General features: G+C 45.2%; 1 protein-coding gene across 3 annotated transcripts in view; it reads right to left on the reverse strand.

The window, feature by feature from the left end:
• Positions 1–1,304: 1,304 nt before the first annotated feature.
• The window catches only part of Dct (dopachrome tautomerase), a 35,546-nt gene continuing 13,974 nt past the window's right edge, over positions 1,305–22,876 (reverse strand). For 2 of the 3 annotated variants that reach the window (XM_021663324.2, XM_060391598.1), the window contains exons 5-8: positions 21,115–21,294; positions 19,686–19,821; positions 5,998–6,199; positions 1,305–1,581 (exon numbers count right to left, since the gene is read on the reverse strand). In XM_021663324.2, the coding sequence (XP_021518999.1) occupies positions 1,409–1,581; positions 5,998–6,199; positions 19,686–19,821; positions 21,115–21,294 (691 nt within the window). In that variant the 3' untranslated portion in view covers positions 1,305–1,408. The remainder of the gene's footprint in view (positions 1,582–5,997; positions 6,200–19,685; positions 19,822–21,114; positions 21,295–22,876) is intronic. The other variant, XM_021663325.2, reaches the window with a different exon arrangement.

Consider the following 22,876-nt stretch of genomic DNA (forward strand, 5'->3'; position numbering starts at 1 on the left):
AGGCAGGGTCTCTCGTTTCTGCCCTGCGTACTCCAGCCCAGCTGGCTCCTCAGCTTCTGGCAGGCTGTTCTGCGCCCCCATCTCCGTAGAAGGTACGACAGAGGGGCACCACTGCATCCTATCCTTTACATTGCTTTCAGGATCAAACCCAGGTCACCAGGCTCCATGGCAAGTGGCTTTACCCACCTCATGGGTCTCTTACTTGAAATATCAGTAATATTTAACCTCTCAGAAGTGGGAACCACTGTGAGAAGCTTAATTTTTATGTGTCTGGGTATTCTGCCTGCATGCACAACTAGTTACCATGTCCAAGCAGTGCCTGCAGAGGCTCAAAGAAGGTAGCGACTGCCCTGGGGCTGGAGTTAGAGACATGCAGGTTCTGGGAACTGCTCACGAGTCCTCTACAGACAGCCAGTGTTCTTAACTGCTGAGCCATTTCCCCAGGACTGTCGCGATACACCTGAACACTGTGCTAGTGATTGACATAGTGAGCATTCGTATTTTCCACGATCTGACAATCCCTTAGCAGAATGTGCCCATTTGACTGCCATACTTTTGAATAGACCCAACTGACTATAGTGTTCTTGAATGATCGCCCCTACAGCCAATACTCCAAACAATCCTAAGAAATGTAAGGAATGACCTTTCAAGTGAGGCTACCTAATAAAAGAGTTGGTTCAACACCAGTGAACCAACATGGTGTCATGGGGCTCTTATCAAACTATCTCCTGACCTGTCTCCTCCAGTCAGCCTTCCCTGCAAGAACATGATTCTATATCCCCCAGCAGGTCTAGATTATATGCTAATGAATGCAGAAATTACAATTATTCCCTCACCTGCTTGTTTGTCCCATGGGGTCAATATTTACACAGCCAGTGAACCTTGTAGGAAGTCCACCATCAAAGATGGCATTTCTAAACTGGATTGTGTAAAGTTCCACTCACTAAAGAGGACTGAATTGATGGTGATGATGGTGGTGGTGATGGTGGTGATGATAATGGTAATGGAAGTGGTGGTGGTGGTGATGGTGGTGATGATAATGGTAATGGAAGTGGTAGTGGTGGTGGTGGTGGTGGTGGTGGTGGTGGTGGTGGTGACGACGATGGTGGTGATAACGGTGGTGGTGGTGATGGTGGTAGTGATGATGGCTGGAGGTGCTTTAAGAACAGAAAGATGCTTCATCAACATAAGTGCTTTTAATCAAAGGTCACAGATAACTAGCCACATCTTACTTTGATGATGGTGACAGACCCAAGCATTTTGTGTGTGTGTAATAAACAAAGCAGCAACTACAACTAAGTAACTTCTGTTGGGGGCGTCACGTGTTGGAGATTGTCACCAAGGCCAGTGAGCACGTACTGAGTGACTGCCTGGCTCAGGACTGTGGCGGCCTCTTCCCCAGGGCACGTTAGGCCTCCTCTGTGTATCTCTTGCCACTTAGACCCGTCTCCATTAAGGGTGCGTATCCCTTTCGAAGCCTTCTGTATTGAAGGAAAGCCAGCAGCCCAAAGAGACCGAAGAAAGTTCCCAGTGTCCCGGTGACCACCGAGAGGGTTGTGGTCCAAACTGGAGCTTCTTCCACTGAAACAAAAGCAGATAAGCAGGTTCTGTGGTTACGAGTCCCTCAGCCAAACACTCCTATAAAACTCTTCCCTTTCTCATATATACTTGTTTGCAAAACAAAACTGCCCTTTGCTAGAATTTTATTTTCTTTCACTCACTGCTTATCATATCCACAACTGTTTCTCAAGGAAGGGGTTATTTATTGCATTTTGTAAATCCGTTACAATAAATGATTAGATGCTGAACAAAACCTCTAAGGAAACGCTTAACTGCTTTGGTAAGTTAGAAACTCATGTAGACACGAACACTAGGATGATCTTTGGGTTTCTGCTAAGTGAACAACCCTCAGTAGGAAATTCTGCTGTTGTCCCTACCCTGGGGTGGGTGAGGAGCACGTGTAAGAGACAGGTGGGCTCTCCTGATACGAGCCCTCAGCAGCACTCGCAGACTCTTTGTATCCGTTCAAACGGTTGTGAATACAATCTAAGCCTCTCCCACGGTAAATTTAGTCAGGAAATCTAATCTTCCGCTCACCCTGGATAGCACTGTGCAGGAAGATAACATATTTTTAAAAGAGTTATGTCCATGTGACGTTTCTTTAACCTATCAGCTGCTGTAGGAGATCATTCCCTCCGCTCCGTCTTGTCTATCCGCACCTGACCCTCATCTAAACGACAGATCACCTTTTCGCCCTTCTCCAGGCCCACACCTGCCAGGCCGTCTTGGCTGTATCCCTCCAACAGTCTTTTCTCTCTCCTCTCCTGGAGGACCCAGGAGCACCTGTTACTACTTAGAACTTGTTTCTTTTCATGATGTAATGTTTTATTAATTCTTTATTTCTTGCATTGTGTTTTAGAATTTATCTTCCAGCCTTTCCCCTAGCTCCTTTCAGATCCACCCTCTACTCACCCACACGCCCAGCTTCAGGTTCTTCTTTTTAAGAATATGCTGGGTCCAATTTGTGATGTCATACACCTGGACATGGGCTCCTCCTCTGGAGCATGGCACACCTATCAGGGTTCACGTTCTTAGAGAAGACTCGCTCTCTCTCTTCCAGAATCTATCAACTGTCAACAGTACCTCGGTTATGAGACTACCCGGCTCAGTGTAAACCTGCAGACTGGCTTCCTGTTGTGAAGCTCTTGTATGATCTTGTGCAGGTCTTTTGTGAGCTGGCAGCTTTTTTTGTTTGTATGTTTGTTTGTTTTTTGCTTTTTCCAGAGCTGAGGACCAAACCCAGGGCCTTGCCTTTGCTAAGCAAGCGCTCTACCACTGAGCTAAATCCCCAACCTAGTTACAGCTCTTTTTTTTAATTTATTTTTTATATTAATCACAGGTTATTTACTTTGTATCCCAGCTGTATCCTGCTCCCTCATTCCCTCCCAATCCCACCCACCCTCCCTCAGCTTCTCCCTCCCCTTTCCAAGTCCACTAATAGGGGAGGACCTCCTCCCCTCCATCTGACCCTAGCTTATCAGGTCTCTTCAGGACTGGCTGCAATGTCCTCTTCTGTGGCCTAGCAAGGCTGCTCCTCCCTTGGGGGGGAGGGTCGAAGAGCTCACCATTGAGTTCATGTCAGAAATAGTCCCTGTTCCCCTTATTAGAGGACCCATTTGGACACTTCTTAAAACCAGTAGTTTTGGCAGGCATGTTGGCACACACCTTTAACCCCAGTGCTTGGGCGGCAGAGGCAGGCAGACCTCTGTGAGTTTGAAGGACAGCCTGGTCTACAAAGAATAGAGCAAGCTCCAGGACACCAAGAGCAACACGCTGAGATCCTGTCCCCAAAACAAACCAACAAACCACAGATTTTCATTCTGCCGTTTCCTTAATGGGGCTCTCAAAATGACTGCCTCTTATTGCCCAAATCCTGTTCACCTTTAAAAAATGTTTTCTAAATTGTGTTAACATGCATATAATACAGATTTGCACCATCACAGCTATTTTTAATGCAGTTTGGCGGTATTAAAGCACCTTCACCTTCGTCTGTGACTGTCATTCCCATTGTCTACAGCACATTTCTTGTTTTACAAACTGAGATGTTATAATGAACGTGCGGTGATTCCTATGCTTCTGTGAGTCCCGGGGTCTCTGCCCAGGCCCTTCCAGGACAGCAGGGGGAGGGACAAAGGACTTTCTTCCCACACTCTGAAACTAGGACTATTGGAACCCACAAAAGAAACGGACCAAGCACGGGTGTGTCAGCAGAAGAAAAGGCACCCAAGTCCATGACGCAGGAGAGTTGCACTCTGGGAAGAGCCATCTGGTTGGCGCTGAAGACTAACTTACTTACGGAAAGTCTAGGCAGTTTTTCCGGGGAAATTAAAGGTATTCTGGAGGCGTCCCAGAGTCCTTGGTTCTCCTGTGGTTGACCTCACTCAGCTTGCCAACATGCTGCACGCAGGGATCAAGCCTTCCTCTTCCGGCCTTCAGTTAAGCCACCTGTGCACTCCCTGCCCATCTCTCCTTCAGTCTGAAACACCTGCTCTGCGACTTGGTGGCTACCAGGCTCCTCAAGTCCAGCTTTAGATCCATCACACACCAAAGTCTTTTCCGAGTCCCTCACCATTTCCTCCCCTTGGTCGAAAGAGGATCCAAGTATCTCTACCCACAAGCCTGCAGATAGAGGGTCATTTTGAGATAAAGGCATTTGACATTCAGCGAATGTTGCCTTGTAGAGCTTTCTTGGCTGACTAAAGACAGAAACCCAAAAGAAACAAGGACTGCAAGAAATCCACCCCCCAGGGGAAATTGTCAGCTGTGAAAGCACGAAACTGCAGACTTGCAAAAATAGCTTTATCTGCCATTGCTTCCCACAGATTTCCTTCCAGTGCTCGCCACTTTTCAGAGGCAAGCTGTTTGTTCTCTGTGCAGCCACATCTCTGTGTTTTCTCACTCCTGGCTTGAAGTGGTATCCAAGCTCCCGGGCCATTGGCCTCTACGGGTCTTTCCTGGTGCCCAAGAAAGAGGCCCATGCCATATAAAGAAAAGCATCATATTTCTCCTGTCAATCTTTCTTTTGTCAGTCTGGGCTGCTGACCACCAATGAGCATAGAAGTTTGAAGGCAAGAACATCCCTTGCTTACGTCCCCCCAAGCAGAAGTATGCAGTTCCTGGCCAAACCAATCAGCTACCATGGTTTGGTATCATCTGGTGAGTTGATAGATTTTAGGCATATTTAGATTTAGGCATATTTGGTACTTAGATGGTATCTGCTAATTGACAGGTGGACATGGGGAATAAGGGCAGAACTGGGTGCCCAAATCTTTTAACTGTCATTAGGCTTAATCCAAGAGCAAAGAGAAGGAAGTTTTAAAAGGAAGCCTCCCAAATTAATAAGAACAGGAAGCAGCCAGTGCCAAGCAGAAGGGAAACCAGACAGATGCCAGAACCCAAGAGAGTCTCATGTCAGAGAGCAACAAGAGGCACTCTGAGGTCATCTCAGTCACCTTGTGGGCTAAGAATAAGGGCTATGACAGACACAGATGGGGGGAAGCCAACAGCAGGTTCTATTCTGCAGCTCCTCAACACATTAAAATATCTCTGTTTCATCTCTCCTTTCTTCCCTGAGATTCTGTGAAGAACCTGTGAAGCTATATTGGGACCTGTTCAAAAGAGAAAACAGTGTCCATGTGTACTAATAAAGATAACCTTTCCTATTTTCAACCAGCTGAAGTCAGTTTTTCAATTATCTACAATTTAAAAGAGTGAGGAAGCATGGATTTGAAAACATCATAACCTGAGTGCAGCCTAGTTTGAGGCTCAATGTCATCCTGGGTAAACCTGTCCGTACCACATTAGTGCAGTCAAGGATGATTCAAAACACCTGGTGTAGTTGGAAAGTAATGCCAAACAAATAAACAACAGCTGACCTTTAAACCCATGGCGGCGAATGTTCCCGAAGGCTTTACAGCGCTAATAACAGTCTTCTACAATGCTACGCTCTATTACTTTTCACAACGGCTATTGCCTGGTCTTTGTAGCTTGTGGCAATCTCAAGCTTGTCTTACTAATCCCAACTCTGCCTGCAAATGAGATCACTCCGAGATCCTTGTCCACACATGAGTAAAAGTCACTTTGACTTCATTGGTGACACATTCCAATAGCCATGGGGAAGTTTTCATGGATCTGAATAGTTCCGATAAAAACTGTCAACTCAAGCAAAAGAGTAGAGCCTCTGTAGAATGATATCCCTGAACAACTTAGTGTTCCCAAATGGTCCGCAGCCAGCCCCTTTCTGCTGTCTAATTGGTAGCTTAATGACTTACCTTGTTAAATCTGAGGTATTCACAAAAATAGCCAATAAACTTAACTCGGCCTGAATGCTTCAATTAACTTTAATGTAAAGTCTTGCTTTACATTAAGAAGAAAGAGAGAGGGCAAAAGCTCTCTTAGAAGCTGAGTGAGTCAGCCACTTAGAACTGTTCTCCTTACCTGACAGATCAATGGCATAATTGTAGCCAAGCTGGTCTGCGGGTAAGAAGAGTTCCTCATTAGTCACTGGTGGGAAGAAGGGAACCATGTTATACATCCGATTGTGACCAATCGGTGCCAGCTCCTGGGGCCAGGCGTCTGTGGGAGGGTTGTTTTTTCTCAGCCACTCGTCGAAGATGGCGTCCGTAAAGGAGTGGAGGACCTGCAAAACAGACAGACACAGTGCTGATCAAGCCACCAGCCCCAGCCTCTCCACGTGGAGCGTAGTTCTTAGCACGGGTACATCTGGAGCCCCCAGTGTGGCCCTGGTGACATGTGTGCTGGCGTTTTAAGAACTGTGCAGTGACATGAGGACACACCTCCTCATAGGAGACCGTACACCCTTTGATCAAGTGGACAAGTAAGAGTTCATGTTGCCAACTTCACTCTGCTTTGGAAACATCTGAGACCTGAAGTCTATCATGGTAATTATTACTCTCATAAGAAGAGAAAATATGAAAAATACATATTTTCCTCAAAATTCTGATGTTTTAGCTTAGCAGAAAAGAAGAGGTAGGTAGCATTTGCCATTATTATAAAATAAAATAAAAACATCACAGTGGATTTTCAGATTTTGTTTGCCCTTCACCTACTTGTTTTACAAATCCTTCCCTTGAATTTTTGTATTGCACAGCAATAAAAAGTATAAAAACGTTTGACTACACAGAACACTCATTTTTATTTTCTCAAAGAAGCTGTAAAATCCTTTTCAAATACTGCAATCATTATATGTCTCAAAACATCACCAGTGCAATCCCAGAAAGCACAGCCCTGATTTTTAACAGGGAGTAAAAGCTAGAGTTCAGTTGAGATTTCCCATCTGGCAGCAGAGCTTCCTCTGTCATTCCTAGACTGTAAGTTCAGGGTGCTGAAGGAGAGCATTTGTTCTTCCTCCTATGACCTAGGGATGGTCGGCTCAGGGCCACCATATATGAGGCCCACCTCTCTGGAGGCAACCATCTGTGGAGGCAGCCCAACTCAGCCACACAGAGACACCACACAGAGATGCCAAAGGGAAGAAAGGCCCATGAGACCACAACTGCCCCAGCATCTACCTCCATCAGACTACAAATGAGTTGAGATCCTGTATGCACTGGCTCAGTAAAGCCATTGCAAAGTCTTTGCCCAAACTCACAGGAAATTGTGAGAAACTAAACAGTCACAGAAGTGTCAAGCCTGATGGAGAGGACAACACAGAACCTCTGACAGCTTCGCTGTGTGGGAAACGTTAGCAGATGGTGGCTATGGCTTCAGTTACGGCACCTCAGCTATTATCAGCTTAACTTGAAGCAATGACTTACAGGAGAAGAATGAAGGAATTCCTATTTTATGAGTAGATGCAGGCTACTGTACCTCTGTCTTCACAACTTTGTAGATTTAGCTAATAAAAGATGAGCATTTAGGAAGGCATATGGTACATAATTAGCCCTTAATAAACACACTAATTAATATTGTTAGTACTTGTTCTATGTTAAACACTACCCTAAGAACTTTATGAATAATGACATATGAAAACCTCAAAACAACCTGATTTAATGGATGCTACGTTCATTAAATGCTCGGGCTACTGTAAGGCAGGATGACAGTCTGGGCCCATAAACACTACAAACTCCTTGTCCCCAGTGCTAAACTGCAGATGTTAGCAGAACTGCTTCCTTCCATCTTTGCCATCATCTTCAGATATGTGCACTGGCCGTGTCCAGACTTCTGGTTCTATGGACATCACTTGCTATGGTTTAATGTCTCTCGGGAACTCATGCTGAAATCCAGTTTCTATTGCAGGTAGTCATGAAGACTCTGAGCACGTGGATGGGTTAGTGGTGTGACTGAGGGGTGAGTGGCTATGGAAGCCATTTTCTCAAAAAGAATGTTCTCCCTCCTTTGTCTGAAGCGTACTCACACGCTGCCCCCACCCCAACCCCGTCACCATGCTGTGATACAACACAAAGGCCCTTGCCAGAGGGCCAGGCTCTTGGACTTTCTAGCCTTCAAACCCATAAACAAAATAAACCTTTATTGTTTACAACTAACCCAGACTGTGGAATTCTGTTATAGTGCTAAGAAGTAGGCTAAGGCGCCTTGCATAACGGATTGGGGACCTTCTGTTTTCTAATATGAGCTAATTACACTTCAAGAACTTATGTACCGAGTGATTAGGGGTTAGGATTTCAGTACTGCAGTGAGGGGAAGCACAATCTAAACCAGAGCATAGGATACAGAAGTGTTACGAAGAGGGAGCAGGATACAGCTGTGATACAGAGTTAACAAAATGTAACTAATAAGAAAAAGAAAATAAATAAATAAATGAAAAATGCATTAAAGAAAAAAAGAAGAGATTTGTCCACACAGCTGGTATCTGATGGAGCGAGAGTTTGAACACAGGAAACCCAGCTCCAAAGCCAGAGCTCATCTCACAGTAAAATGTTTATTTTGTCTTTAATTCTATGTGTGCCCCTGTGCCTAAGGGCCAGGAGGGATGTGTATGTGTGCTAGGGCACCTGCAGACACAGCAGACCACTGCCGCTGGGCTCATAAGGCAGCTGTGAACACCTGACATGGGTGTAAACTCAGGTCACGTGCAAGAGCAGTACACACTGTGGCTGCTGAGCCATCTCTCCAGCCCATCCTCGGCCTTTAGAGCCAGCATCATCTCCAGCCCATCCTCGGCCTTTAGAGCCAGCATCATCTCCAGCCCATCCTCGGCCCGTTAAAGCCGGCATCAAACTAAGAGTCCCACCTGCCTCTGCCTCCCAAGTGCTGGGATTAAAGCACGCGAAAGCCAGAGTTCTTAAATCACGTATTAACCATACAATCAATCGCCCTGCTTCAATCACTCATCTAACTCTCAAGACCAGACACACAGTAAGAAATCAGTTTTCAGGCATATCCTCAAGAGTGAAAAGGGGGAAAAAGTATAGAATTTGACTTTGGCATTCCTAAGCCACTTATGAAGTTTTATGATCTCTGAATCCAAGTCAGAGATAAAATTGTGAGTAGGAAAAAAGACAAGAGGAACTCAAGACACAAAGAAGATTCAGCATCTGTGCTGCAAGAGGCTAATAACTTGCAGCATACAGTAGAACCCTCCCAGTGCAAAGCATATAATTAAAGAAAGCAGACAAAACTCTAAAGCAATTTATAATTGGCAGAGATAAAAGAAAGGAGGAAAATAATGAAAGACAATAGGTCTCATAAGGACCATAAAACATACAATAAATGCTCTGGCAGGAACGACACGCCGAGCGCCCAATTTACAGAACACAACAAAAGACAGGAGCGGCGTGTTCTGAAGCGACGCGAGATTACAATAAACATACAGCAAGTAGTAACTTACCCACAGGCTACAAAGAGAAGCAGCGCAGCCCGCACAGCGGGGGTTTTTGCTAAGGCCGCGGACCCTGCTCCTCAGCAAGAAACCTGTGCTTGTTCTGGGACTCTAGTTGCATCTTTGTTAGACACAAGCTGAAAATTAGGTTGGGCATTATTGCTGTAATAGCCAAATGTTATTTCAGATCTGAGGAGCAAAAGTCAAGTAAGCGTATATTATTATGGACCCTTAAGCACTACCCAGAGACATAACTGTAGTTTGGTATTAAAAATTTAGTATTTAAGAAATAACATGACAAATTTTTGCACAGCTCTTTTCTGCTTTGTTCTAGTAAAATAAAGATAAGTACAAGAAGTGAGGAGGGAAAGAGTAAATCTCACCTCAGAAGCTGAAGGAAATGTGAGGGCATGGCCAAAAATCTTTGTAATGTAACCCCTGCAGGAAAAAAGCAGTCAGTCACGCACATTGTTCTCCCAGGCAAGAAAATACCACAAATGCAAATAAGGCTGAGGCCTGCATCTGAAGGGCTTGAGCTCATGTGAAGGGCTTGAGCTCGGATGCCTAGAAATTCAGGTTCTTGCCACACTGAAGAAGAGAGAAGCCTCTCTACACCTGGAGAAGAGAAGTCACGGCCAGCTGAGTCTAGCTGCAAATAAGTGCAGACATTATCAAAGAAAGACCAGCTCCCAAGCCAGCCTTCCGGAAGATATCCTTCCCATCAGAGAGGCTGCTGTGGTGCTGACATGTCACTGTTGTAGCTTCTAGACTTGGAACTCAGAGGTGAGTTCAGATGGGATTGTTTAAAAGCCAGGAAGCAAGCGTGCACACGGGCATACAGGCACTAGGCCCTGATTTAAAACTTAAGAGGTAAAAGACATAGAAATAAAAATTCCTTTTCTAACATCTTTAAGGTTAGACGTGATGGTGGTGCATGCCTTTAATCCAGCAAACATTCTCTCGCTTTCTGCCATGAGAAGGTGCAACAGCAGCAACAGCACAGCCTCTGCGAGCACGATGCCGGCCCTCACCACACACGATGCCGGCCCTCACCACACACGATGCCGGCCCTCACCACACACGAAGCCGGCCCTCACCACACACGATGCCGGCCCTCACCACACACGATGCCGGCCCTCACCACACACGATGCCGGCCCTCACCACACACGATGCCGGCCCTCACCACACACGATGCCGGCCCTCACCACACACGAAGCCGGCCCTCACCGCACACGATGCCGGCCCTCACCGCACACGAAGCCGGCCCTCACCACACACAATGCCGGCCCTCACCACACACGATGCCGGCCCTCACCACACACGATGCCTTCCCTTGAACTTCCTAGCTTCCGGAGCTGTGAGAAATCAACGCCGGTTATTTGAGCCTGGTCTGGCACTGTTGTTACAGCATCCTAAATGAACTAACGCACATTCGTAGGAAAAAGAACAGTTGAGCACCAGAAGGGTGGGGAAGATGGCTCAGCTCAAACCCATGGCCCACATTGTGGAAGGAGGGATCTGACTTACTAAGAGGTCCTGTCACGATGATACACTACAGGACAGGTGCCTGTGCGCACACACACACACACACACACACACACACACACACACACACCCCTCCTCTGCTGACCTCCAAAATCACCAAAATGCACATGGTGCACAGACAAACTTGCAAGGACTCACATACACATGAAAAATAAAATAAAGAAATCATATTAAATGTGCATGATGGTACCATATATGAAATATATGTGTGCAAATATTTATGCATATATACCTATACATATATTATGACATGTAAAGGAAACTGGCAACTCAGTAGTTAATTCCTGGAGGGGAAAATGTGTACAATTTTGAAAATTCTGAGCAAGCACAAAGGTTAGGCGGGATGGAGTTCTGCTATTAAGGATTAACTTTCACAGAGGTGGCCAGTTCAAAGCACAGGAAGTGAAGGCTGAAGAGAGAGCCCTGTGGTGGCATTCAGAGCCAGTCTGCCCACAGCTAGCTGCAGGCCATTTTTTGTTGTGGAATCATCAAAACCCTAGGAGATGGGAGCTGACCTTGATGCTAGACCCTCCCAGGTGTGTACATAAATTGTGGCTGAGCACGACAGCCATACTTCATCTGACCAGTAAGGAAGCACACTTAGTTCAGGCCTTAGTTCTCAACGTATGTGTGGCTACTCACAAAGCCTGGTGTTGACAAAGCAACACCCCCAGACTGAAGCCACAGAGACCTTTGCCCACGGTGGTCAGCCATCCTCGCTGGCACTTCAGCTCTTCAGAATCTACTCACACACAATGCTACTTAAGACGCAGCCTTACATTATACTGCATATTTTGAAAGTCCACACCACACTTACGAAGCATAAATACAGTAAAACTAATGGCCCCATCTTTTCAGAAGCCACGAAAAATTATTCAGACATGCCCTGCACCAATTAGTGTTAACTGTGCTGAGCATGACCTAGCAGCACTAAATCAGGTCAGCTATAATAAAAGCAATTGTGATGGGATCAAGTTAAGAACTGTCTCAACTGACAAAGGCGAAATCGTTGGAAGACTAACACGGAGGAAACGTGTGAGTGGGAGACTCTGCCTTGGCACTTGCTCGCTGGCAGCGTACTCCTCAGCTCCCCGAACTGTGAGCTCTCCACATTTCATCCAGGGCTTCGCTTAGCAGTGTCGTGAGGTTAAAATGTTACGCTTGTGTTCACACCTCTAGAAGAGGAGCTGTCACTGAACAAACCCTTCATAACAAACAGCTTCTTACTCACAGGAAACAATATGGAAAAGAGGGTTTGGAGGGTGAGCCGGGGACCCATGTCAGTATGCGCGCACTCTACTGGCCTACGCCCGGCCTTAAGAGCAAAGCCCTGAGCCTGTAAGGGGAGCCTGGGGGTGCTGTCAATGACCACACCAGATTCCCATAAACTAAAAAAAAAGAAAATTTAAAAATTACATGAATGTGTTATTAGGATCTCCATTAAAAACATCAAAACAAAGAATGTAGCAACTTGTTAATCATTTAGAAAACAGATCAATCTCATTAATTCTGATTCTATTGGATATTTGTGATTTCTTTAAAAATTTTATAGAAGTCATGATGAAATGAACATACAGGCCACATAGGAGCAAATGTTAGCAAGGTTTTTAAATGCCTAGAAAAGATATTGAGCTTCATTTATAAGAGAAATTCAAATTAAAACTTCAACTTAACAAAGAGGAAAAGGCAAGACAGCACAGGGACAAAGAACACAGTGACAAAAGGAGGGACTAAGAATGAGGGTGCCTCTGTCACTTAGTTAGGCGGGACAGTCCTTCAGCCTTCTGTGCAACTCAGGGTTTTTATCAAATGCCCATTGCTGTATCTACCGTTCTGTTCCAGGAGTCTACCCTGTCACCTTACCTAGTCTACATTATTTATCATAATTTTATCATTATTTATCATAAGATTGTTTATAAACGCTGTGACTTCAGCGTGGTTTGTCTCCATCAAAACTCAGGTTGAATTTTAATTTCCAGTGTAAAGGTGCTGAGAGGTAGCGGGAACTAAGTCCTGTGCGACTTTTCTCCAGAGCAGCTAACACTCTTCGGGGCCGGCAGTGAGTGCTGAGCTGACTAAGAGGACCAGAGTCCAGCCACTAGAGCAGACATTACTGAAGTACGAGCGGCTTCCTCAGCTCTGTGCTTCCACTCTTGAGAAATGCTTTCTGTCTTCACCATGAGTTAACACTACCTGAGGCCTTCAACTCCAGATCTCAGCGCTACATCCTCGGACCTCCAGAACATGAGCAAAATAAACCCTTCTTGTATAACTTACCAAACCTCAAAATTTTAGGGAGGATTGGATGTGCCATCCACTGGCAGAGAGGAGATTAGCATGCATGAAGTCCTGATCCCAGAACCCACATACAAGGCCGGGTGCTAATGAGCACACACCTTATCTGTCCAGAGAGCTCAGAAGCAGGTGCATTCCAGGGCCCCAGAGCCGGCCTGCTTAGCTGAATCCTGAGCTCCAGCCCTGGGAGACCCTGTCTCACACAGTAAGTGAAAAATAGCTGAGACACTTCATGTTGCTCTCTGGGCCACACATGCACACAGCCATGCACTCACATCCCTACAGAGCCACACTATTCGCCAGGTTCCTGTCACTGTAACAAAGACTGTGACCACAAAAAAAAGCCCGAAGGGAAGCGGTTTATTTCGGCTTACAGCGGTAGCCAGCATGAAAAGAAGCCAGGAACTCAGGCAGGGACCAAAGCAGAGAGCACCAACAAGTACAGCTTGCTAGCTTGCTTCTCCTGGCCCGCTGTGTTTTTCTATGCACCCAGCATTCCCTGCCCAAGGATGGTGCCATCTGTCCTTAGCTGGGCCTTCCCACATCAATCATCAGCCAAGAAAATGCCCCACAGGCTAGCCCACAGGTCTACTTTGAGAAGACATTTTTCTCCATTGAAGTTTCTCCCTCTCAGATAATTCTAACTTATGTCAGCTGACAAAACCTAGATGGCGGAGAGAGATGGGGAGGTGATAAGACTAGCTTTGGAGTCTTAGTCAACTTAGAATTGTAGTATATTTGGTGGAAAACCAACACACAAGCTAGCTAGTATTACCTAGTCACCTCATGGACTTCCTTACCAACTCAAAGAGCTTAGAATTCATCACGTGAACTGTGAAAAAGGATAACTTTGGAGCCAGAAAGAGAGACCAGCTCTCTTTCTCGAGGGCTGGTGAGGCTGTGGAGAAAGATGAATGCTCATTTGGTGTTGGTGTAAAATTAGCAAACCCGTGATGGAAAGCAATGGAGAAAGTTCTCAAAAATGAGAAAAGGGACTGCTGTGTGCTCCCAGAGTCCACCACAGGGTTCACATCCAGAGGAGAGAGAATGAGAAGGATACCGGCAGCTTCTCATCATGCTATTCACAATTGCCAAGACGGGAAACCCACCTCCATGCACAACAGCAGACTTGACCTTAAACGGTGGAGGACGGGCTGGGAGTGCAGCTCAGCTGGTAGGCTTTCCGCCTAGAATCCATCTCCCAAACCACATAAGCTGCATCTTAAAATATGACATTACATTAAAAGGTTGTGTATATGTACAATGAAAGACTGTTCAGTCACTTTTTTTTAATGTAGAGTCATATGTAGGCCAGGCTAGCTCTGGAATTACTATGTAATCAATGATGGCCTAGAATTCCTGATCCTCCTGCATCTACCTCATGAGTGTTGAGATCACAGGCACATAACATCATTCCGTGCTCCTTTCTGTTCAGCTCAGGATGACAACATAGGTGCATCTGCAATAGAGAGACAGACTGCACAGCCCTCATCTAAGACGCTGCCAGGAAAAGTGTCCGGAGGCCCTGGGAAGAATGTCCCTCATTTCCAGAGAGCTTCTTTCTCAGCAGGTAACTGTTTAACTTTACAGTGTATTGGTTTCACCATTTCTCAGATTTTCTGAACTACATTGAAATTTAATTCAGAAGAGAGCAATGCTTAGCTTCCCTGTGTCCTAACCTCATTTTCTATGATAAATGTGTGGATTTGCTGCAACTTATAAGAATTATTAGAACTCCAGACATTGCTTCAGAGGTTCTTTTCTTTTTCTCCATCTTAACGTTCTGCCTTCTCCTCCTTTTTATTGGGATCCTATACAACTTTGTAGTTCTCTTGATTGAAGAGATTTCACACACACAAAAAAAAATAGTTCTAATAAAAAGCAGTATACAGCATAGTTGCATAAGTTACATGAATCTGAAATTCCTGTGGCTATAACTCCATCAACTAAAATAGTTTAACCTAAATCTCAGTACGCAAAATCGTTTAAAGCTGAATTGGCTTCAGCATAAAGCTCTTTATAAACAGCGTTAAGTAAGTGTGTATTCTGAAACCTATTCCCTCTACCTTCAAAGAAAGGCTCTGACTTTATGTTTTATTTACTTATTTTTTTGGTATGTATACAATTATTATTACCACGCCTCCCCCAAATTTTAATATGGAAGATATTAAAAATGTGAAGACCAAGACAACTAAATATCTAGTTTAGTATCCTTGAAGTTCATGTAAGCTGCAGTGGTTTTTTTATTAGCAAAGTTACCATGTGGGTTCTCACCTAGGGCAGAAAAAGAATATGAGTGTAGAGATATTCCACAAGAGAAAGCAGAAGGATTCTGAGTTCAAGGCCAGTGTCATAGTAAGTGACATAGTACGACCCCATTGCAAAACAGAAAATAAGAAAGGTAGGAGGAAAAGTTGAGAGGGTAGGAAGAGTGCCCTTTAACCCCAGTGCAAATGAAGAATGCTATTCCCTTAGTTTAGGAATGCTATTCCCTTCGTTTAAGAGCCAGCAAAGTAAGCGTGGGGGGGGGCGGTAAGCACATGTGTTCATACATATGAGCTCATAGCATTAAGTGAAATAAGAAAAGGACAAAAAGTACCACATGAGCCTGCTGGCTATTTCTCTATGTTGCATTTTATTGGGATGCTGCCCTCAGTAGTGTGAGCATTGTCTACGGCTGCTCCCATTTCACAGATAAGGGCTGGGGATACAGTGCAGCGTCTGTTAACATGCACTAGAAGCCGGGTCCAGTTCTTGGTACTAAATAAATAAATAAACAAGAGCAAGGGAGGGGGGCAAGGATGGAGTGAGAGCAATGGAGGAGGTGCAGAGGAGAGAGAAGAGAACTGCATAATCAAGCAAGTGCCCCAGAGTTCTCTCAGGCCCGGGAACCACCCAATTTTCCTATGCGGTCACTCACAAAAGCATGTGGCCTGTGCCTGTAGGCTCTAATGGGGTTCGTGGGCTTCCTCCCAGAGACAGCAGTCCTACGGAAAACCTGTTTGCTGGCATTGCTAATGTTTCCTTTAGGAGCAGAGGACGGTCTGCGATCTCGTGCCCATGTGTTAGAGCCCTCACAGTCCCACTGAAGATAACCTGAAATACCGACAGGAGAAGTCGCAGCGTTCCCCTTCCAAGAAGGGAGTGCGTGTCCAAACACGCAGCTGATGGCGCACACTCCATCTCAGTGAGGAGCAAAGAAGGGGGGTGGGTACCAGAAATCTGGGCATGTGCTGACGGCCTAGGAAATGATCCAAAACATGGAGTAAGAGACCCCAGCCAGCGCCAGCAGCGGGGAGAACGCACCGCAGAGCCCCAGCTGGTCAGGAACAGAGACCAACAGTCCACACTGCTGACAACGCCATCAGGTAGGATGGCTACCCAGACCCAGAAGGAGAAGCACTTCCTACAAGGAGTGCTCACGCCCCTCTTCCTTTGACTTTGGGGTTTTCTGAAGTTCATCTTGGCCCCTATTGAGTCCGTTTATTCCTGGGAAATTGCAGCCTTCCCACCCCCGGGGCCAGCTGAACACCACTGGAAACTACACTTTCCCTCCCCCCTTCCCTTTGGAATGACAGGTCCAGTGAAGGGCAATCCCTGGGACTGCGCATTGGCTGCCTTAGGGACCGCCGATCTGCACCAGCAGAGAGGAAGACAAGGAACTTCAAACAAGGTTTGGAAATTCAAACCCACACACAACTCTCCCGTAGACTAAAACAAAAATATTATTTTTAATGATGACATTCAGTTATCTCTGGGGTGTCTGCAGCATCGGCCCATCATCCTGAGGCGAAGTTACTTTAAGCAGTACAGCATTTTCCTGCTGTGAGATGAAAGCATGTGACCTGCAGATGGGAACCAAAGGCCCCATACTGTCAGCGATAGCCTCAAGACTGAACAAGTCAGGGCGAAATCAACGTGATGCAAAATTCAGTGTCCCCCCAGGAATGTACAAAGACAAACTTCTATAAACTGGTGAAGAGAGGAAATGCTGAGTCCCCTCAAGTTCACACTCATCCATGTGCCCACATTTACAAATGTGACCTAAGAGGAGGAAACTAAGGTTTGCTGAGGTCTGAAAGGGGGGGGGGGCTGATGGACAGGATGGGTGTCCTTCTCAGCAATAGCAGAAGAGAGCTTACTTCCCCTCGCTTTCCAGCACCCAACATCACAGCCTGCAGGCCCAGGAGAATAGTTTGGATGTGAGATGTCCTTGTCAATGTCTTTGTTTGGATACCTAATTCACACCTAGTGGCGCTGGTTGGGAGGCTACAATGGAACATTTATGGGGTAGAGCCTGGCTGGAGGAAGTGGCTCACTGGAGGACTGTGAGGTTTTACAGGCAGGACCTGCTTCCTGTTTACACATTTCCTGTCTGTGGATGCACTTCGACTGGCACCCTGGAAGCCTTGCCGCCATGCTTTCTCCACCACCATCACCTGTATCCCCCTACACTCTCTCCCCTTCTGTTGCTCTTTGTCAGACACTGGTGGCAGAGATAAGAGAACCTAGTACAGGAGCCTTCACCTGATGATAGGTGTGTTGCTCTTCCACTGGTGACTCCTGCCCAGAACAGCGGCTGTTGTCTATGCTAACAAGTCAATGGTGTGTTGTTACAAAACTCTGAGCAAGCTAAGACACGTTGGTAAAATTCTGGAAGAATGGAAACCGGGATTACTATCAAAAGTCTAAAGGGCGAAAGGAGACATTTCTTCTTCTGGCGGATGCTAAAGCACCCACCTAAGTAAGACAGGCAGCTCTGAAGACAGCAGGCGAGCAGGCAGTGCGAGCTGAGGGTCTCCAAAGCATGCACCTGCTGGAGGTCAGCAGTTGAAAACCTGTGTCGCTGTTCTGTAAATCTTCTCAGCCAACCTTAGTGCTCTCTTCTTGAGAAAGGAAACGCAGCCTGACCTAGGAGCTGTCCTGGCACTGTCAGCTAGGTCTGGATGCGCTCTATCAGACATAAACTGTTCCACAGAACAGCAGCAGCAGCAGCAGACAGGGCCCTCTGTGACTGTGACAGATCAGTACCAAGCCAATGCAACCCCATAGGCATGTCTGAACACAGACCAATACCCAGTGTCCTCTTTGCTGTCTGCTACAAATGACTGCCTGCTGATTTACCAATAAACAGTGTCTAGTCTGCCTTGCTGTGGACAAGTGCTTTGAGTACCAATGATAGAATCCCCCTTTCTTCCTGACAGGATCGACCTGGAGTGAAACTCCCCTGCCTCTCTCCACAAATCATCTGGCACAAACCCAAAGCTTAACAGTTTCTAACGCCCATTGGCTAAAACATTTTGAGCAACCTTCATTCTCTCCCTGTAAGGAGTTTTAATAACCCATCAGTAATGGAAGGAAATAGATGCCATAGGCTCCATGCCCTCATTTCGTACCTGAACCTAAGGTAATAGCAAGCCTCAAATATGCTATGTATTTCCTCTACAAGTATACCTGTGATGAAGTTTAACTTGACGACCAGGAATAGTAAGAGAGTAATAAAGTAATAAAATAATAGAACAATAAAAGCATACTGTAATAAAATTGGTATGAATGTGAATTATCTCTAAAAATACCTAATTGTACCATTTTCAACTTTCGTCTTCCTTCAGAACATGTCTGACCATGGGTAACTAAGCCATAGAAAAGGAGTCTGCTTTCCAGCCACGTCCCCAGAGTGAAAGACACTGTAATGGGCAGCTGAATACTGTGACCCCAGCTGACACAGTCCTCATTCAAGTTATCTCAAGAGAAGTCCTTGGCAAACTTACCTTTAAGAACTAGGGTAGCTTGGAATTTTTAAATTGATAACCCCCAAGTATTGTCACATTTTCCTTGTTTAAAAGTAAGACTGAAGTCAGATTTCTCAAAGAAATTGCTTGTGCTTAGGATGTGAAAGAGCCATAAGGACCCTGAGCACACAGCGCCAGCTGTCTCTAACGGCTGTCTCTAACGGCTGTCTCCTGTCGTAGAAGAATGAAGCCACATAAAGTAAGTGATCCCAAACCTGGGCTTTATATCACCACCATGGCTGAGAGCATCTGCGGTCCGCAACCAGCCAGCATTGCTTCTTTCTTTCCTCTGCCTACTGAAGCCTTTGTCTCCTTCAGGCAACAAAGTGAAGGTGGTTTGTGTGAGTTAACAGTCTTTAATACTACTCATTAGCCAGGGAAAATCAGTTATGTTAGTTTATGATACACATTTTGTGAGATTATTGACAAAATTTTGCTAACAGTCCTCTGGACTGTGAACTCCTGGTTAAGTTTATCTATATCCAACCATTCGTGAAGGATTGATTTCTGAGTAAGGGCTTCATATGCTACCTAGCTATACTTCCCTGTGGATTAAAATCAATGTATATATGCAGAGACCATACTGTGACATAGAATGAAGCGTCACCAAACCATCACTGCACAGAAAAGCCAGTGGATCCAGTAGGTTATGTAGACACAGCTCCATATGTTCTGATTCTCTGAACTTACCACAAAAACAGGATCATTAGCAGCTGAGTGTGGTAAAGCATTCGTTCCATTCAAGAAGGAGTGAACCAAATTATGAAGGTTCATGACGTGAGAGTCCAGTGTTCCATCAGCTTTATCAAACCCTTCCAGAGCATTCCTGAGAGTAAGCAGAATGTGGGTGAGTTCATAAAGCTCAGCCAAGGTCTCAACACTCCCAGCATCTTCTAATCTATGTTTGGACAAGGGTGGGAGAGGTCCTGTCTGTTGCTGACTACCACCTCTCTCACCTCAGCCTTTTGTACCAATCTCCCATGACAGAAGGTGCTCATCCAATGCTGCCCTTGCCCCTGCTGCGTTACATGGTTCTTTTGTGCACAGCATAACTATTTACCTTTATTCCTGTTTTCTATACCCTTAAAAGACAGGGACTGTGCTTCCTTCATATTTTTATCGCCAGGGCCTTTATCCTTCCCCACACGTGAGCTGAGTTCAGTAAATGAATTTTGAGTCAATATAGACTCTTCCACTCGTATTTCTCATTGAAATAGATTAAAGATGTGTGCCACTATTCTACAGCCCTTTGCCTACTTTTGACACCACTCTGAGGGCCTTGTCCACGGCCAGTACCAGCTCCAAGCGCTGGTACAGTTGATTATGCAGTACATAAATGGGGTGTGGGGCTTGTGGAGATAAGGACAGATCACCTTCTATTTCTTGGACACCTCATGTGTTTTTGTTAAAACCTTCTTTGCATACATATTTAGCACCATTCCTTTATGATGAGAGGAAACTGTTGGTTGGTATTAAAGTTTCAAGTATTAGGTTATTATGCTGTGCAATACTTTGAGGTAAATTAGAAAAACTCTCAGTATTAAGTCAAACACCAGTACTAAGATCTGTGACTGATGAACTTCTAATGCCAAAATTTAAGGAACTAAGTAAGAAGTGAATGATGAAGACTATGAACATTACTAAAGTATGATAGTTAGTGAGGTGCCTTGGTTCCTAAGCTAATGCCTGTATGTATAATGAAATCAGAAACTAGGATGACATTGAACAGCCTATGTAGAAGCTAATGAAACTACAGCATTGGTAAGAGCACATTTCTCAACAGCAGCCCCTCCTTATCCTGTTGTTAAGACTTTCTCTAATATTTAGATTTGCAGGTGTTTGCCAATACTTGGGTTCCTTTCGGTCCCATTACTACTACAAGTATGATAGGCTTATGCAGAGGTTCCAACCTGTGGGCCACAACCCCTTTGGCAAACTTCTATCTCCAAAAAAATATTCACATTACGATTTTTAACAGTAGCGAAATTAAAGTTCGGAAGTAGCAACAAAGACAATTTTATGACTGGGGGCCCCACACATGAAAGGTATTGAAGGTTCTCAGCATTAGGAAGGTTGAGGGCCGCTGGTCTGAGGTGCTGTAGAAGAGGTCAGTGCCCACCTGAAGCTGAAGGTAGAGTTCTGGAAGAAGGGTGGGTTATCAAACGTCTGGAGAGACAAGCAATCTTGCACATTTTTTAAGGTCGGCAGCTTCTCACCATTTCTTCCTACTTTGTTTCTTCTTAGCAGACCTTCATAGGTTCCATTGCACAGTGTGACCCGGCGGTTGTAGTCATCCAAGCTTAGATTTACAGGTTTAAAAACAATATGTCTTAACTTGGTATCATGAATTTGATCCAAGAAAATCAGTGAGGGTCATGGTCATTAGCTACTTTACAAGGTCCAGTGGGTGTAAAAAATTATATTACCCTTAAAGGTAATCATGAACAGAGACATTTCAAATATGTGGGTGCCCAAAACATGAGTACAAGAGCAAAGGTGATAGTAATTATTATCCCGTTCAAAAGACAGGAACAGGGTTTACAAGCAAGGCGGTGAGAACATACTATCTCCATTACACCGAACCAAGCCTGTGAGGAATACCTGTGCAGAGCTGGGGAAAGCATTTTGACCAACTGGAGACAAACAGGAAGCCAGAAAAAAGCAGATAAGATTACACAAATAAAATGTAGTAATAAGATTTTTTAATATTTAAGGTGAGGAAAGTCTTAAATACCTTGATTTGATGTCCTACACGGAATACACATATACATACACATATACATATACATATACATATGCATATACACATACACGGTTATCACTATTATACCCCGTAATTTATATAATTAAAATAATAATGTTAGTTCATATCGTTATTTATGTGAGTGTATGCATACATGTGTGTGGGTGTCCACAAACCTGCGGGGTCATGTAATGACATGGTCTAATGCTCAGTATTTTATTGTTAATTATTTTGGCCCCTGAGGTCTGCTTGCTGTCTTTTATAAGCAGACACATGCCCCAAAATGACATTTGTGATCCTTGACAGGGCAGAAGTTAGGGAAGCATGGCCAAGGCTCACATGCTTGGAGGAATAGAGGCTCACTAGAAGAAAGGAGGAGAGAGGTTTAGGAGAAGGAAAAGGAGGCCGAGCCACCATGGCGTGGCATGGAGAGAAACATCCCAGAGGAGAAACGAGATCAAGTATTTATGGACTGTGGATGGGAAGTGGCCCAGATAGCAATGATGAGAGCAGCTGGCATGGGGTGTGGGAGTGAGAGAAAGGGTAGTTTAGGAGGCTAGCATCTGCCCTGCCTAAAATCTATCAGGTTAGATAATACCACTATAACATTTACAGGCTTTAATAATAAACATTATTAGCCATTTACTTTCATTTTCTACAACAGGGTCACATTTCCTTGGCAGGAAGCCAGCTAGCACGAGCAAGCCTCTTATTCGCCACCTCCTCGAAGCTGGGCTCACAGACCTGCCTGGGATGCCCCGCTTATCACGTGTGTGCAGGGACTGAAACTCTAGTTTCAGTTACACAGTTCTCCTCAAGTACTCTTAACCAATAAGCCTTCCCTCTAGGCTGCAAAATAATAAGTTTTGAAAGTGGAAAATAAAAAGCAGATTGGGAACTGTGTGCAGACAGTTGGGAACTAATGTGAGGCTGAAGGTAGCCTGGAATCCCACCAGCGGATGTGTTAGTTCATGGGTGGACACGGGCTCTAAGAGAGCACCGCAGGGGCTTCAAAGAATGAGGGAAAATAGTTGGAGACTGAGAATAGAAGGAGAACACATGCAAAGATGGAGGATGTCAGGGCCCAAACATCAGCCAGCAGAAGACCTCCCAAGGCATCATTTCCCAATGTGTGATC

The sequence above is a fragment of the Meriones unguiculatus genome, chromosome 9 (genome assembly GCF_030254825.1).
Source record: "Meriones unguiculatus strain TT.TT164.6M chromosome 9, Bangor_MerUng_6.1, whole genome shotgun sequence".
In the NCBI taxonomy this organism is placed as follows: domain Eukaryota; kingdom Metazoa; phylum Chordata; class Mammalia; order Rodentia; family Muridae; genus Meriones; species Meriones unguiculatus.